The sequence below is a fragment of the Phaethon aethereus genome, assembly GCF_964289735.1.
Source record: "Phaethon aethereus genome assembly, chromosome: 2".
NCBI classification, from domain to species: domain Eukaryota; kingdom Metazoa; phylum Chordata; class Aves; order Phaethontiformes; family Phaethontidae; genus Phaethon; species Phaethon aethereus.
The window spans coordinates 156,623,156-156,642,070 of NC_138582.1; the positions used below are offsets into that span (position 1 = coordinate 156,623,156).

Genomic DNA, 18,915 nt, shown 5'->3' on the forward strand with positions numbered 1-18,915 from the left:
TTAATGCATTGCAATGCATAAACTTCAATTATTAATAGCTTACACAGAATCACACGATAGTGATTACAGGGAAGTTGTTCTAAAAGAAGATTTAAAAACAAAATAAAAGACTTGTTCAGTAAAATTTTTTATAATATTCTTATATTCTTTAAATTCCCTTGTAATTTAAAGAAAAAAAAGCACTGAAGAAATCTGCCTGAAAGCAGATTCAGATTTTGTGTGTGAAGACGAGTGCAAGTTAATGGCAACCTTCTACTATCAGAACTACATTTTTATTACATTATATTGTATGCTAGTCTGGTTTTCACCTCCACGTAACATGTTGTGGTGCTCAGTCATTAAAGCCTGACACTGAAAGCACATGAAATAAAATACTATTAAATGATTCTTACTAAACTAAGCTACAATTTTATGTATCTCTTCCAAGATGTTTTTTAACACACATTTCTACATAGGAAATATAAACATAAGTAAATATATATATGTATTTACTTAGATACTTACATATCTAAGTAAAATAGTATAATACGCATTCTTAAAATTATTTAATATTCAGCTAAGGGACATGATACCACAGAAGCAATTCCAGAGTAATTTTTATTAACTCAGCAGTTCTCCAGCACTGTTTTGTAGTTACGAATGTACAACTCTAGTTTTACTTGGATTTAATAAATCACAGATAACATATGCAAGTTTACAAAACATAAATTTTGGAAATACTAAGCAGCCAATATTAAATTGATTTATAATGCAAAATAAGTCAGTTGACTTTATATGCAACATAATGTTCCAACTCCAAAGTCTGCTGCCATTTGAAAAGGACTTTTAAGATATAACTGTCAGATGTATAGTTCAGCAAAGCACTTATTTTTACCTGTACAAAGGTAATGTAACCAAGTAAGCTTCCTTCCACTAAAATGCTGACTGTAAAATAATTCAAACTGCAAAACAAAATGAACTTCAATTAGTCACACATATAACTACTTACAATAGTTTATTACCACACTACCACCCCAGTGAAGAAATACCAATTTTATGTTTACCATATTGGATGCCAACATTGCAGATCAATTCATGACAGCATTTACCTTTAGAAGATGGGTGATGGAGTGAACATCAGTCATTTACTGAACTACTTGAACATATTAACATATCACTTGATGACTAAATAAAAAAGATTGTTGACACATTCATAGTCTCAAAGCATAAAATAACGTAGTTCCAAAAGAAGTATCAACTCTACTGAATTTAAATTAATTTCTAGGAGGTTTTAGCAATCAATCCTAATAGGTTTTATTATTCTGTTCCTTCCAATTCCACATAAAAACAAGTGTATTTTTATTTTTTCACCTTAGTGAAATCATACTATATTCCATGGCTTTGATATCGTATTTAAAATCAATTCAGAAAATCTATTTTATTGATTTTTTTTTTTAACAACGTCCTTTAAAAAACATAAACTTTTAGTTAACAGGTATTTCCCCGCAGTCAGCTACACATTGACTTTCACAATGAAATCTCATCTTACATTCCTGAATGTATTTTTAAGGGGAATTCAAAAAGAGAAAACTTGAAACACTTTTTGCGACCTTTCAATATGGGTTTCAGGCTAGACACAACTACACAGTTTGCAAACATCTGAGAATCAAGACGCGACTACAGATCCTTGAATTTCTGGTGAAACCTTCCAAAACCTATTTTCACAAAGCAGCACACATTTATGATTTAGGAAGTAACATTTCAAAGTTGTGCTGCCACCCAAAAGCATCCTAAATACATACATACATTATATACATACATATATTAAGCATATATTACAATACATACATTAAGCATCCCCTCAAAATCAGTATTTTAAAAATCTTATATGCAAAACTAGCATTAGTAGTAATGCTAATTTCTTCCTTCTTTTTTGATTTATACATGAATTTCTTGTCATTATAAGAAATGCTACATCAGTCATTCTGGAAAGCATTTTCTCCTGATATTTAAATTATACACACACAAATATATAGCAAAAAAGGAATATGAAAAAAAAAAATATCTCTAAACAAGAAAAGGCCTTAAAAATAATTTTAAAATTCTTCTCTCTAAGGAAGCTTTTGGTTTTGTGCAAGTCAAAATTAGCTATGCAGTTGAAATCTGGCCCTAAAGGGCACAAATCTGGCTACTGTAAGTAAGACCACTTTCCAGAAGACTCTAGGAATGCAATTCCTAGAAGATTTTTTCCAAGCTATATTTAGGTACATTTAAATGTAATTTTCACCAACAGAGAATAAGAGAAGGAAGGGCATAAATGACCTGTGGACTGTGGTAAGAAAAATCAAATTTACAGAGAAGCAGCAAAATCATCTTGTTCTCATATTATATGCAATCCATCCATCCTGCCATTCCTGGAAACTAGCAAGCAGTGGAAAGAGAATAAGAAAAAGCCCTAGGGAAATGAAATGAAGCACTAGATTTTGAAGAACGAATAAAGATATTCCAGAATGTCTAAAAAAACCTTTTGAGGACATGGCTTTCAGCTTACTTATTCTGTGGGCTAAACTGATGCAGAAAAGTTACTCTGACAGGAAAGAAAGGAAGAATTTCTCCAAAGACTAAAGTAGAAGTTTAAGGCAACATTTGTAAAAAGCAGATTTTATTTTAACATATGTAATATAAAAGTCTGATATTTTTGCTTGTAAGGAGAAATACAAAAATGGGGATTTTTAGTAGCATTTAAAAAGCTATGGCATTCTCTTGGATGTCCTGAAATTTGGCTGGGAAAAATTAAAATATAAATTTGACCTTAATTCTATGTATTATCCCTATAGCCAAAATGAACAAATCAGACTGCATATATTGGCAAGTGCCTGCTAAACCTTCGTTTCCTTAGTATTAGTATTTAAGCTTTGTGGGTTTTTTTAAGGATTAAGAAATTAAGAAATTTTGCTCTCCTACTTTCTATTTGAAAGAAACAAGAAAGTGTGGCTTGCAGACTAATCCTAATGTAAGGTCTATCTACTTTTTGTCAATGAAGAAAAAACTTAGGCAGATTCAAAGAACCTTTCCTTTAAATTGGAAATTGGATCAAAACTCCCTATATCCCATGTAGCCAATACTGTGCACATCAATTTGGTTTACGCTGATTCATCTGGCAGCTTGATTAATATCGAAGGAAAATACAAAAAGCGGGACTTTGACCTCTTTAAGAATCAGGTGTTTCTCCATCCACAAGCTTACGTAGTATCAAACCCAGTATTTGTATACCATTCAAATAAATATATATTTATAGGAAGCTCCAGCAGTCTTGGAGGCTGAAAAAGCTGCTCAACAGTTTTCCCAGTTACAGAGGTACTCCCATACTTGGCATTGCAACTGCAAAATGTTTTTTTTCTTTCGAAATCCTGGCCAGAATCTTGAGAAAACTCTGTCTTCATGGGTCAAATAATCAAATTTGACAGTAAAGACAGACATTGTCAATTTTTCAGACTCCCCAAGGTCATGTTCTGTTTCCTCAGGGGATTATGAGTATAATTTAGAGCACTAATTCTAGCTAGGTGACACATGAATAAGTTTGCTCCTTTGAACTGGCAAAACAATGAAGTTAGGCAAGCAACCCAGACTCTGAGCTGCTTCCGATACGCAAGTCCATTACAATTTTCCAACTGAGGCACAACTGACAATACTCCTATTTCAAACCCACAAAGAAAAGCAAAATGTCATCAAGCATCTTCTGTGGATCCCATAGTATGGGTTGGAAACTATTATAATTAATATATAATTATACTAAAAGCAAGTGCCATTTAATACAGCAGAAATAAAAGCGGAATAAATAGTTCTAATACTTAGTAGTAATACATGAAAAAGCTCCTTCACAACAGCAGCAGCAATTTGCTATTATAATTTAGATCAGATAGCAATTTAAGATATAAAAACTGCTTAAAAAATCTGTTATGTCCAATAATATGAAATTTTCATTGCCTAAAATGTACTTCACCAATAAAAACATTTTAGCAAAGATCAACACACATATTCTGTATTTTAACACATTGTACAGATAACATTTAGAACACAGTAGCATAATCAAAAGTAGTACGATATTCCACCTCTACAAAGCAGAAATAATCACATAAAAAGAGAATATTTGGCCAAAGTAAAACCTTTATTGCTTTGAGAATTTGCAAAATTAGCTTTAAAGAAGTTTGCATGAAGCTTGATTTTGAATGGCTTCTATGAAATATGGGACAAGAAATCTTTATCTGCACTTCAATCTGCTATTAAACCTGTTCAGATTTAATATTGGAAATAAAATCTTCTTTTACCTAAATATTAGGAATTGGTTTTAAAGCTAAGAACCAACCCATTTAATTTGATTGCATTTATTAGTATCTCTCTCATCAATCACAAAGTGTAGAAGAGAATTGTCAAAAATAATGAAAAGCTATGCAACTACATACATAAATTCAGCATATCATTCATGCGACCTTTCCAAATTTCATATGGAGTGGAAAAAGGATAGCCATGATTTACATACAAATTGAAGCAGCTCAGGTTTTTCTCTGTTAAGAGTGATCATCTTTTGTTTGGAGTTGTTTTACATTTTACACATATTTACAAGAAGCCTCCTACTAACCTACCATCTGTACACTTTTTTCCAGTTCCTGAGGAATTGCAAATGTCGAAGAAGGAGCCTGAGTTAGAGGCCATGCACCAGCCTAAAGGTATCAAGAAAAATAAAAGTATTAACATTTTCATACAATATTTACATTAAGAAAAAAACCCAGCACTATTGAACAGATCTATAGTGTATATTATGCTTTAGGACATTCAATTTAGACCAGAAGTTTTACTGCTCATTTTTTAATACTCATTATGCACACCCCACTGAGGTATTAACTCAAAACAAGAACACAAGGCATTTTACATCACTATTGTTTAGTGTGTTAGCAGGTTAATTTTAAAAAGAAAAAACCAGAAAATAAATTATTCCACAATGATCACAAGGTGTCAGTTTCCGTATGAGAAGTATTCATAGTTAGAAAAATTGTTCACTTGTTATCAAAACATAGAAATTAAGTACAAATAACTCAATAGTAATAAAACATACATTAGTACCTGTAGAACATATATCTGAAAACTAATTCCCAAATCTATAATCGTGTCCTGGTTTTTGATAAAGTTGTTGAATTTGTTGTTGAGATCAGCACTAACACTCATGTCTGTATACATTCGATGGAGCTTGCTGGTAAATTCATAACCACAGGCTTGCTGTAAAGAAATATTGTTAACAGGTTTCACAGTGAAAACAGTACTTATTATATAAACTATGCACATTCACTACTAAAATATTAAAATCTAGCCAGCAGAAACACTGTTATAATATTTACAGAGAACACTAGTTACAACAGAAAACAAACAATATGAAAGAAAATGATAAGATTTATCTTAGTTTCACTTCCTATACATTGATTTATATGAACAATGTTATTGTGCAAAACTGAAAGAGCTAGTTTATGAAAGTCCTTGGTACTTTTATAAGGTAAATACAAATTATTTGAACACACTTAATAAAAATACCCAAAACCTCATAAAAATCTCAAATGCCTATCTTATACTGGGCCATATATCTTTCGTAGACTACCTAGAAATTAGTCTTTCCTTTCAGCTATTGGAAACAGGTTCTACTGATGGCTCAGTTATCTCTGGCACCCTCTGCTGCTCCCTCTCAACATTACATACTCCTATGTTTGTTTATTCTGCATTAGAAGAATGTTACATTACCTTCAGTTTATTAATCATGGCTTCTTCAGAATCCATAGACATAGACAAACCATGAATTAATCTTTTTGCCAACATTCTGGCATAGAACTGCATAAAAAAAAAACAGATATGAGCATTTTTAAAAGCATAACCACATTCTTCAGGTATACTTTAAATGCAGCATTTTAACATTTACTGGATATCAAAAGTTACCTTTTGGAATACATCTTTGTCATCAATGTATTTGAAAACAGTAATGAAACTTGTAAGTTTGTCTTCTACTTCATTCTCTGTCATTCCTTTTGCTGATTTCTTCAACAAGTTGTCACAGTACTTGGCCAGCTCAAGTTAAAAAAAGAAAAAAACAAACACAAACCTACTTGTCAAGCTTGAGAACGAATGTATGCCAAGGTATTCCAAACTTCTACACAAAAGTTAAAGCATGAAATCAGTCACAGTCTATAGCCTCATGTTCTATTACAAGGGGTGTATTCACAGGCGAACAATACATACTACATCCACAGCAAATACAAATTCTGAATCAAAAATTACAGCTGCATCAATTTTGCACACCCACAAAACGTGTATGCAGGTTAACTTATTTATTACTCCTGAAATACACACCTGAGGCTGCCTTAGTGTGAGAAATTGCTATTCGTGTGATGGACCCTATGCCAATTCATTTTGCAGTTACAAAAAAGTATTATTACTTTCTACAACAATATATATCACTTACCAACTCAGGTGCTTTGCAGATCGACTTGGGCTCCCTATAGTTAACTACTGATGTCAAAGCCTACATAGCAAAGAGAAAAAAATGTACATTTCTTAAAACTTTTTCATTCATAAAATTTGAAGAACTTGAAAAAACGTTCAGGGCAAAAACCATCCAAGACCCTATAAAACTGAACTACACAAAAGTGGACCAGAAAAGAAGCAATGAATGAAAGGGTTTGAATTGCTGCTCTGTGAGAATTTGCGTTTTGAACATTTTTACATTGAGATTTAAGTAAAAGTGGAAAGAATATAGGAACCGCAGTTACTTGCAGAAAGCAGAAGAACAAATTAAGCTCTGATTAGAAACTTAAATGGAAAAGCATGAAGATTTTGGTATACAGCACTATGTATGGTCCAAAAGTATGGATCAAGAGCAGCTTACATCAACAGCATGTATCTTGAACTGAAAAACATAGATAGGGTGCTCACAACAGTAAGAAAGGAAAGATCTTTTGTTTGTTGGATTTTTTGACAGACTAAAGAGACAAAAAAATATTGTTGAAAGACGAAATTCAAAGCAGTGCAATACAAAAAATATGGGAGCTGAAGAAAACCTGAATATAAGGAAAAAGAAAAGGAAGGAGATAATGGCAGTTTAGAATTGGAAATTATAAAAACAGTTATCAGGATCATCAATATTAGTTTCTACACTACATATCACATTTAAATTAAATTTTAAACTAATACTGAACCAAAAATATTGCACGACCAACGTTCCTAGGAATTATAGTTCCTTCTATGGAAGGAAAACGTTATTTTTGTTATTATTATAAATAAGAATTTACAGGCAACTCTTTTGTACAATGCCTCAACATTCCAATATTTGATAATAGGTCCCTAGAATCCCTGTGAGAAAGGAATGCATGACTTGACAAGAAATAGGAAACTCTTTGAAGTTTAGAGCACTCTTTTGCAATAATACTTGGAGGCAAAAATAGCAGTTTTGATACCCACGCTGAAAAACTGACAGCAGATTAAGATTTTAAATACTTATTGTGATAAAGACCACTGAAGTGAAGAATCGATGCATTTAAGGAAAAAGTACATTGCCTATGTGCCAGCAAATACAGTTGTCAATCTCTCATTACTCCACCTTCTGGTACATGACATTAATTGCAATTGAAACAGAAATGTATTAGGACACTGAAATAAATATTTGTTTTAAAATACTAACTAATTATTTTCTCAATATCACAAATACAGATGGGTAACAACTGTTTATATTATTACTGGTATCTTCATCACTATGTCTTTCCAGATTAACCTTGGTTGAAAATTATCAAAGCTCAGACTATCACCCTAACTACAAACTGCAATTCCTGTAAACACCACAAATGAGCAATGAAATGTATGCATGCATCCTATGACAGGAAATTAGTAAATGCACTCTCTAGGAAAAAGATACAAGCATATATGGGAAAGAGCAGGAAATTAACAAATGAATTAGATAAAAAGTACTTTTTTGAGAAGCAAACACTCAACCCCTCAAGAGTCGTGGCATGTTTTGCAGAATTTAATAATAATGCTAATCATATAGTTATTAACAATACTAAATTATAGCAATTAGAACAGGTATCTTAAGTACCTTCATGGCTATGCATTTCAAAGAAAAGAGGAGCAAGCCTCTTTCCCTAAACAGGCCTATTTAACTTCAAGTGCAATTCTTTCCTGGAAAAAGTTAGCTATTGTGACAGTGATTGAAGTAATATAAGTTTCCATAAATTCTTTGTAGTTAACTTGAAAAATCCAAACAAAGCTTCTATGTAAGTAATACTATCAGCATTCAGAATTTAAACATTATGGCAGCAAGCAAATTTAAGTTCAAATGCATGTAAGAGTTGCCAAACTTCCCAAACACCACAATTTGTCTATTTATTATCTGCATTTAAATTTACATTAAATGGGTCAGCTCCATTTTTGTGTTTTGAATTATGATGAAAAGAAAGGTCTGTCTTTCAGAAAACATTCTAATATTAAAGTGGTTTTATTTGTACATGTCTTTTCCCCTAATACTGGATTGTCTTTTGTTCCATTGCATTTCTAAACTAGAAAAACTGCATAAGAACTCTATCTCTGAACATGTGTTGATGCCCTGAAGAATTCTGGTGAGCTAGAAACAGTCCCGCATTTTGTTTTCCAACGCTATTTTTACTTCTTAAGTAAAAGTTACCTTGTCAAGGGCACTCATAAAGTGTTGATCACCATTCAAAACAGTGTTGATGAGTTGAACAAATTTACTATGTACTTCCAAAACTGACTCCACAAACTGAGTTGGCATCTAAAAAAGGTAGATATAACAGAAGGAAAGTTATTGAGAAAAGTAGTATTATCTACACACAAAGATATCTATGTTAGTTGTACATTTTTTCCTAATTATTCTTTTTGACAAAAGTTAAAATCATAGTGAGTAAGTCTTTGAGAGGATTGATTCTGCATTGTTGTACTCCTACAATGTGCTTGGCATGTTTTGGAAATAAAAAGTCTGTGGCTATATTTACAGTTCTGCTATCAAACAGATTTTAGTCTATACTGCTCTTATGCTGTCTAACCTTTTCCATCATACCCTAAAATCCTTTATTAGCCCTTTCAAAAATCATTAATGATAACATGTAAATACTGCAATCAAGTCAAAAAGGTACTGAAATAAGTAAACGGCTGTTTCTCCTACACACTGACTTGAGAGACAAAATCCAGATGAACCCTTTGAATTTTCCTATGTAGGGCCGTTACCAGTCAAACTTAGTGCACCACATTTCAGCATAACATTTTTTATAGAAATGACTAATATGAATTAGAGGAGTCCCCACGCAGACAAGCTGGCAGGCAGCAATGCAAGAGTGTGCAATGCACTGGCTGCATCACACGACTCCCCAAGTGCATTCTCAGGTCACACATTAAAAATGTTTTGATGACAAATTACTTAATCCATACAGGGAAGCAAGTATTTCACATTTTGAGTTTATCTACATAAGGCTGTAAACATTCATCACCATCATGGCTCTGCATTCATTTCCCTGTGTAAACACTATTAGTTTGAAAGAATAAGCTCAGTAAACTTACAAATAATTTGAAAGCAAACTATACAACTAAAGATTTCAGCCCATTTTCAGTATGCACACAGGAGTTAGAGTAAGCTGTGACTTTACAACAGTTTTTATCTATGCATTATTATAGACAGAAACACTGGGTGGCTAAAGTCACCATCCTAAAGTGAGCACAGATCTAGACAGCAAGATGTACACATGTACAAATATAATGCCAAATGAAAGCAATCTTGTTTGTTTGTTTCTGAACAGCAATGCTAGAGAAACAAAAATGGAATTGAGTAATTTAAATATATGTGAACTGAAAAAAGTTTAATATACTTTAGTAAAATAATTAAGCTACAGTATTTTCAGAAATGACATGAAAATATGAGACAACAAAGCTATTAGTGAAAAATACCACACTTAAATCAGGACAGGATGTCAAGTCTTTACAAATAACGTATAATTAAACTAAATGAAATCATTGGTTCCTAACGTACCAGAACAGCAAACGCCACTGACTTAGAGAAATTCAGGAAAAAAATACATATGTAGAACAAAAGGAACTACCTGCCATGACAGCATTAAACAAACAACAATGAGAAATATCTAGCTGTAGTTGTTTCTGGTTCAATCACAACAATCAACTCTCAGGATAGATATGTGTTGCACATCTAAGTGTGCTGATTAGAAGTTACAATTTATCCATAATGTTCCAAACCAATTTCATAGAGACAAAATTAAAAAAAACGGAATAGAATAAAAATAAAAGGTTGAACATTTCATCAGGAATGTTAATAAAATAGGTAATTTCAGCTGCCTAAGAAAACTCACATTTTCCTGAGAAAGATTGCTGGTTGCTCTAAGGCCCTCATCATGGATATGGTTTTGTAGTTCCTGAATCATATGAGGTAAACCACTTGACACAGCACGAAGTAGAGTATACATATTTGCCATGTCTGTAACAGAGATACATTTTTATAGAATATGCTTAGAAACACTAAAAATCAACACTTAAATACAATATCATAATTTCACACAGAGCTTTTCAAAGACTGAAAAAAGACCAACTGTTTTGAAAAAAAAATTTAACATACACTGGATCACTGACAAAAGAAAAAAAGGAAAGAATAGGGCTAATATTGGTGTTTACTGATTACTGCCATTGTGACTACCTCACTGTTCCAACACTGCTTATTTAGGAGAGATTCCAAAAGGAGAGGTGGGGTAGTATGGAAAAGCATTGCATCACTTTGTTTTAATCCCTGGCCTCCCTAAATCTCCCTTAGCAGCAGCTGACTAAAAACAGTTTAGATATCTTCTTGACTTTTTGTTTTCTTCCAGTGGTGGCTTGAAATTTTTCTCAGGTTAGAAAAGCTGTAAATAAGTAACTGTCTTTTTTTTTTTTTTCCAAAAAGGGGATCCAAGTTCTGACCAGTTTTGCAAAACTCTCTGGAAACTGAACACTATTATTAAATACCATTTGAGTTTGACTGTGAAAAATAATTTGTTTCACATAATAGATACCATCTTTCATCCAAGAATAAGCGTTCTTTCAAGGGTAAGAGGCATGTAGCCATCAGGAAGCATAATTTTTTTAGTCAGGCAGGGAATATAACTATAAAAGCATCTGCTTCTGTAAACAGGATTTGGGAAGAGAGGTCACAAAAGATTCAGGACGATAAAAAGTGGCTGTGAAAAGAAGCCAGAATATTTTATAATCCTGACCTGTCAAATGATGATGAAGAAATCTGTAAAGACAGAGCCATTGGTTTACAAATGAAAACACAAGCATAAAATATGATCAATTCTACAGGACACAGGACTTCAGTGTGTTTCTAAGCTGACTAAGACAAGGAAAGAGAAAGTGTATTGGCCGAAAGAAGGGTTGTTAAGAGTAAAAAGAAGGTTTTGACTATATATTTGGAAGAATGGTAATGAATTACATGGTAAAAGAAAAATGTCAATCAGGGTTTGAGCTTTCTAGATAAGTAACATATTAGTTGAAAATGCTTAAGCGCATAGAAGATAACTGAATAAAGATAATAAGTTGCAACGCTAAATGAATAAAACAAAAACCACTTCATGCTTTTTGTGACCGTTGACACTTACCACTTCTTTTCTCTTGTCTAATAATATTGTGACATTCTGCATGTAGAAACTGCAAGTGATCAGCTACCATTCTCTGCTGGCATTCATGAATCACTTTGCCATACGAGCTGGGATGCAAGTATTTCCGACACCGCATTTCTTCATCTTTTAATCTACCTAAAACCTACAGAGAAGTTTTTAAACTGAGAGATGATGAAATACTAACAACCAATATAAAACCATGAACATACAACAATGTACGTACGTAGAATGAGAGACAGGAATAAGTAACAAAGTTAAAAAAGAACCTGTCTGGGATACCGAAAAATTAAATTTGTTCTTTTGAATCAGGCTATTACTGAATTAATATAACCTTCTACTCTGAGTACTGACTAGGCTCAGTAACTACTAGATGTCTAATAGCACTCAATAGTTTTCTTCTAAAAATTGCTTCTTCCCTTCAACTTTGTGACCAGTCTTCCCCAATTTCTCCTACCGTACTTCTTATTCCTCCTGAGAAAGTTTTACCACAATACCTAATCACTTCTCTGTTCCAAACCCATCTGCTTGTATGTAAACATCTGCTCAAAAGGTATAGGTATACATCTGAGCTGTTAATAAAAACTCTTTTTACAACTTCAGTGAAAGAAATAGGCATTATCGTAAGTCATGGACAGGAGCTGGCAATGCGCGCTCGCAGCTCAGAAAGCCAACCGTATCCTGGGCTGCATCCAAAACAGCATGGGCAGCCAGTCAAGGGAGGCAATTCTGCCCCTCTACTCCACTCTGGGGAGACCCCACCTGGAGTCCTGTGTCCAGCTCTGGAACCCTCGGCACAGGAAAGACACGGACCTGTTGCAGTGGCTCCAGAGAAGGGCCACTAAAATGATCCGAGGGATGGAACACCTCTCCTGTGAGGACAGACTGAGAGAGTTGGGGTTGTTCAGCCTGGAGAAGAAAAAGCTCCCGGGGACACCTTCTTGCAGCCTTCCAGTACTTAAAGGGGGCTTATAGGAAAGATGGGGACAGACTTTTTAGCAGGGCCTGTAGATACAGGACAAGGGGTAATGGTTTTAAACTGAAAGAGCGTAGAGTTAGACTAGATGTAAGGAAGAAATCTTTTACAGTGAGGCGAAACACTGGCACAGGTTGCCCAGAGAGGTGGTAGATGCCCCATTCCTGGAAACATTCCAGGGTCAGGTTGGACAGGGCTCTGAGCAACCTGGTCTAGTTGCAGATGTCCCTGCTTATTGCAGGGGGATTGGACTAGATGACCTTTAAAGGTCCTTTCCAACCCAAACTATTCTATGATTCTACATCATATGGACACTGACATAGAAGTACTTCTAGCCAGCGAATATGATGGGAGCCTAGGGAGAGTAGTGCAGCTGTAGACTGCTAATTATAGACAAAATGAATCTGCATTTCTTTTGGTTTAGTTGAAGTCTTAGCCTGCCTCTGAATTTCACCTCAGGTATGCAACCATTAGTTTATGGCCCTTATGGTTAAAAGCAATCTCACAACCTTCTCCTCAACTCTTCTACTACGTTAGTGTGGACAGTATAGCACAGAAGACTGATTCCTAGTCTTGTATTAACCTTTGCTTTCTCAAGCAAGGTACAAGAGTTAGAAGTAATTTAACCACAACCTTACTTCATACACCACAAAGCAAAACAAAAGCAAATCCACCTCAGAGTATGTAATTTTTAATAATGCTCTGTAAGAACTCTAAGCCATTATATTGCCAAAATTCTCATCTTAGGCTGCTACAAGCAGAAGGAAAATAAGGAACCGAGGAAGCAGTTGTGATCAATCTGCTATGTGTTTTTTGGGTTTTGTTTTTTGGGTTTTTTTTTTTTACTTTTCATGCAGTTGATTTATCATCTATTATTTTGAAGCTGATAGTCCCAACCATAGGCAAGGTTTGTAGTTTATATTCAGATTAGCCATGCCATCAAAATGCATAGTTTAAACTGCAGGAAAGCATACAACAGCAACTATGGAAACTGTACAGGAAAACATGTATCATCAGTAAATTGATAATATTAGATTTTAGTTCTTGTAAGAAGAATCTCTTACCTTCTCCATGTACTGTGAGCAATTTGATTCTTGCAATAAATTTGATGCTTCTTGTTTATAATACTCCCCTGTTTCATTCAGAAAAGGACACTCAAAAATTTCCTGATAAAACTGAAAGGGAGAATGTTTTTTTAAAAGACAAATAATGCATATACTAGATTAACATTCAATATTAAAAACATAAATCAGAAATGTGTATCTACCTTTAGGGGGAATTTTTTCTTATACTGTTCAACATGAACAAAGGAGTTAATAACCCCATGGATTACTTTCTGGTTTGGGTCTTCTCCACAGCGATCACTGAAATAGGCAAAGCAAACATTCATGAGAATGTAGGTATCTAATGTAACTCACCTGATAGCCAGTTGAAATAAAACTGGATGAAAACAATTTCCAGTAAATTCCTCTGCTTAAATTGGCAAAATTGAAGATCAATCTTAAAATAAAAAAATGCACCCTTCTTTCTCTCCTATACATTTAAATTGTTGAGATAGCAATTCATAAACTATTCAAAAGCATTTGCAGGTCATGAAATTTCCAAACATTTGCTAAAGATGTAAGTATTCCAAATTACACACTCTACATAAGTATTTTTAAAGTTACAGTACATTCCATCTTGTATCTGTAGTCTTTATTAAATAGACTACCTTCACACTCCTGTCCCTGACAAAAAAAATCATTTTTGCCAACGTCACACCAAGAGGCACGCTATGTTTTTTTTCCCCTGATATCTACTATTCAACATGCAGATGTCAAGTGGAACAAATAACATACTTGGCACATCGTCACAAATTTTAATCATACATTGGAAAAAGAAAATCTTACATCTTCCAGTCAAGTTCCTAGCCACAAATGAGCAAGTTCAAGTGAAGAAAATATTACCTTTAGTCCCATTCAGTTGAAATAAAAATTAATTAAAATAACTGTTTTACATGCTAAAAACTTTAGTGTTCACTCCTTTGCAAAAATTGGAAATAACAGACCCACACTCAGAGCAGCACTTTCTTAAAACATGAACTGTTCTAAAAAAGACTGCCTTCCTCATATGTTTTACATAGAAGCAAAAAAATATTCCTTAACTCCTAAGGTTTTAAGCAGGCCTAAAAGATGGCTTATAAAAGCATATTTCACTTAAGCATCAGCAGTTATAAATTCAAAGGTCTTCCTTTTTTAAATACATATGTACACATATATACATGTATATAGAATAAGAACTTCTACTTTACTGCACTGAAAAGTGAGTTCTCTGTTACAAACTTATGTTGGCTGGTATGGGAGAGTCATTTACATGAGTGATTTAAAAAAAATTAAAAGGAAAAAAAAAAGTAAAGCCAGCAAAAATACTTCAAACCCAAACATTAGCACATACCCATCTAGGCTGAGATGGAATGGGTGAGAAATAATTTTGCTTATTTCATTCATTTTGGATTGGAATTGATAAAAACTCCAGAGGACGCCCATGAGCCAGGGAGGTTTACCAGGACAGCCACACCAGCAGTCGTTATATTACATTCACCAGACCATATTCATATGTTCACAACACTGTTAATTCTGTGTATTTCTTTTAAATACTATTGTGTCCTAAGATCTGAAAACTTCAGCTCATGATGGGTAGAAGGAACTAGCTCTCTAACAAACTACAAGCAGTCGCTGTATGGTTTATGTAGCTTGGTCACCCATTACAAATGAGCTGACCTAATGGGTAACTGCTCCAGCAGCAATGGTCTGATTTTTTTCTTCTGGGGGACAGGAAGGTTTCCTCTAGTTCTAGTAGCTGAACCAATAGAATAAATCTGGGTTTCGGTACAAAGATCCCTTCCAACCCAAACTATTCCATGATTCTATGCAATCGGCCCCTGCACTCTTGCCAATGTCTCTCTGCTGGGTCTGGTTATGTGATGGCAGAGGCAGCAGCATGTCACAGAAGGGAACAAGTGTAACACCAGACCAGGGCCTGGACCCCGCTCCATCCCAGAGGAGCCCAGGAGTAAGCTGCAGTCTGTGAACACAGCACGACGTCACAGAGTGCAGGAAGCTACACACTGAAAGTTAAGCACATTACAAAGCAGGACTCTGTCAAGAGACTGTCCAGTCCACCTCTAGCATGTGGGGTTCTGGACCCGTAAAGATACTGGTGACACAAACACAAGAAGCATTACTGTAGTAACAGATGAAGACCCAGCTCCCCTCTGCTCAGGTCACAGGCCATTTCACAGACCTTAGCCCACAGAGATGCCGGAGCAGAGCGGGCAGCAAAGGTCAGGCCCCTGGGATTCAAAGGTCAACGTATCATTAGGAAAAAGCTGTAGAAGTACAGGAGGCAGATGCTCCATGGAAGAGCTGCAAGGGAGGAGACAGGCTTTTGAAGCAAAGGCCAGACAGCACCAAGGCGATAGATGAAAAGGAATACAACTTGGAACCAGCCTTGTCTGCCTTTTGGGTAGCTGGTAGTGCACAACAAAGAGTAAGAGTTTAAATCCACTTCTGAATATGGAGCTAGTGAGTTGCCAATCAAATAACACATTTGGAACAACTGCCAGGATCAGGCAAACTTTTGTTTTTTGAAACAGATGCCCACACTCCCCATTTTTTCCCCCCACACTTGCAGAACTTTTAGTAGCATATCATAGGTTTCCTCAGTGAGTATTATACATTTACAGCAATACCATAATGAAATTTATTGACAGGTGTTATGAACTTCTTCATGGACCTATCTGAAAAGCTATGCTATTTCCAAGATAAATAGCATGTCACAAAGCTATCATTCTTTCCATTCTAGCAGCATCTTCAGGTTTTTATTTACACTAAGGGCACTCCGCTCCCAAGAATTTGTAATGCAAATGGCTAGTTTCAACAAAATTTTACAGAAGTTTCAGGGATCTCTTTCATGAAAGTTGTAGTAGTAAGAGTATCCACCACACTAAAATGAGAGAAATTGGTGACCTCACCAAGATGGAAGTCTATTAAGTGTGTATTTTCCTTCTTGGCAGTAGTCAGCAAGCACTCTGGATGCATACAGCTACAGAGCACCTGCCGCACAGTTTGAAGTGGGGATGTGACAGGACATCTTGAGAGGGTAGAAGGGAATGATGATGTTTGGTGGGAATCTGGACAAAAAGATAAAGCGCTAGAAACCCAAGTTCCACTAATTTGCATGATGATGAGTTTCTTTTTTCAAACGAAAGGGAAAAAACTACAGAACACAAGCTCAAGAAAGTTGCGCTGTTTTATATTAAGTCCAATTTCTTCCTATTTTAAGACTAAAGCTAACAGTGGAAGTTTAACATGTATTGTACAGTCTACCACTATAGCCCCACAAAACAGAGTTTAAGGTACAATAACAAATACTGTATTAATTAAAAGAAGATTCCATCATTCAAAAGAAGTGCTCTGCTGTCTCAGACCAATGGCCTATCAAGACCAATTAACTACAGAATTCACTGTGAATTAGAAGAGCCCATTTCAAACACTTTTTAAGAAGTTAACAACTTCCAATAGCTTTCCTTTCAAACAAATGGTATAAATAATGTATCAGCTTAGACAGGAATAGGTTCAGTTAGTTAGGTGTTAGTTATCTTTAGTAGAGAAGCCTCTCCTGGTTAGTCTGTACTAATCACACTGTCATTTGAGATAGCACCTGAATAATTTCCAAATTATTTCTGTTTAAGAATTTCATAGATGAATTTTCTCACAATTCAAGATCTTGTCGGCTTCCTGTTGTGTTGAAACAAAAATGCGTAAGTTGATATTCAGCTTGCCTTGTAGGAGGAGTGCTTGGGCTAGAGGGAGGGGGAAGAAAGTGTGTTATATTCAGAACTCTTTATATAGAGGAGTGCAGTCAGACAAGACAGGCTTAAGTGATTTAACAAATTTCTGCTGTTCAAGGGCTGCTCCCTCTTGTTCAAGGCCTCTCTCTCTCTCGCATTGCTTTGGCACTTATCTAGTTCTTTGCTGAACTGACTCATCATGCCAATCTGGAGAAATACTAGCCATGATAGTTTTCTGTCATATTAGCAGTTGAGTTGGTTCGCTAAGGGACTAGATGAGCACCAAATTCAGCACAAGAAAGGTAGCAGAGCACAGCCTTCTCCTTTTTGGCATCAGCAAACTCCAAGATCAGTTTAGCCATCTTGTTCAGCTGAACCACCAGTCACTACTTGTATTTCTTTATTTTCACATGTCAAAAAAGTTTATTGCTAATTTTAATGTGTAGTGTTTGCACAGGTTTGTAGCTCCTAAAAAGTAGATGTGCTTGAGATTTTTAGTGGGCAGTGCTTTTAAAACTCCAGTTAAATACATTGATAAAATAAAACCTGAAAGCAAAATTTGTGGCTCTGTTCCCCTGACTTTTTCTAGTACTGTAATAAACATACTTTTATATGGAACCAGTTGACTACAATGTTGGTTATCAACTCCACATACTGTTGTATATTATGTAAAATCTTCTGGTTATACGAAGTTCAACTCTTTTATTGAAATTTTAATTTTTTTTGAACATTTTAATAAATTGAACCACATACACACTTAAGTACGACACTTAAGAAGGCATCTACTCGAGAGGTTTCTAAATATATACATGTATTAGTAATTGTATTAAATTTTTTAGGTAATAATCTTCCCATGTATATTCTTGCACCTCTGATAGATGTAACTTATTGATATCCATTTCTTCAAGGACACTTTAATCTCTCAATTGCTGAACTCAATGTTAAAAGACATTTAACAGCTGTTTGCAGCAAAGTCTTTAAAATTGCCTCTTACAAACTGTATTGACCACTGGAATCATAGAAAAGAAGAGCAACAACCCTATAGTTACATGCAAAGGCCATCCTCAGAACACCCATAGCAAGGCCTATGTTTCATGATACTAGTAAGAAAAGCTATAATAAGAAGTTGTCTCTTCTATAGCTCATTACACGATATGCAGATCACAAAGGGGCTAGAACAAACTTAATACAAATTGTTGGACATGTATTTTGAGACATAGAGTTGAATTGACTTCTCTGAGATCACACAGAAGAATCCTTAACAATGGGGGGTGAGAGGGGAAATCCAGACCCAACCATCAGAGACAGTGACTCAAGTTTTATTTATAACTTTCCAAATGGTTTAATAACAAATAACATCAACTTGTTACAGTCTCAGTATCTAATGCCCCATGGAGCCAGTGACAGTCTTAATCTAAATAGTCTTGTGA

At 34.8% G+C, this 18,915-nt stretch overlaps 1 protein-coding gene across 3 annotated transcripts in view; it reads right to left on the reverse strand.

Annotated features, from left to right (window-relative positions):
* The window catches only part of CUL2 (cullin 2), a gene marked incomplete at its 5' end in the record, with an annotated part of 49,269 nt that overhangs the window by 9,604 nt on the left and 20,750 nt on the right, over positions 1-18,915 (reverse strand). For 2 of the 3 annotated variants that reach the window (XM_082014620.1, XM_082014619.1), the window contains 11 exons: positions 875-941; positions 4,623-4,700; positions 5,101-5,253; positions 5,767-5,853; positions 5,959-6,087; positions 6,482-6,541; positions 8,693-8,800; positions 10,383-10,507; positions 11,661-11,823; positions 13,719-13,829; positions 13,922-14,018. In XM_082014620.1, coding sequence (XP_081870746.1) covers positions 875-941; positions 4,623-4,700; positions 5,101-5,253; positions 5,767-5,853; positions 5,959-6,087; positions 6,482-6,541; positions 8,693-8,800; positions 10,383-10,507; positions 11,661-11,823; positions 13,719-13,829; positions 13,922-14,018 — 1,178 coding nt within the window. Of the gene's footprint in view, positions 1-874; positions 942-4,622; positions 4,701-5,100; positions 5,254-5,766; positions 5,854-5,958; positions 6,088-6,481; positions 6,542-8,692; positions 8,801-10,382; positions 10,508-11,660; positions 11,824-13,718; positions 13,830-13,921; positions 14,019-17,410; positions 17,498-18,915 lie in introns of all 3 variants that reach the window. The other variant, XM_082014618.1, reaches the window with a different exon arrangement.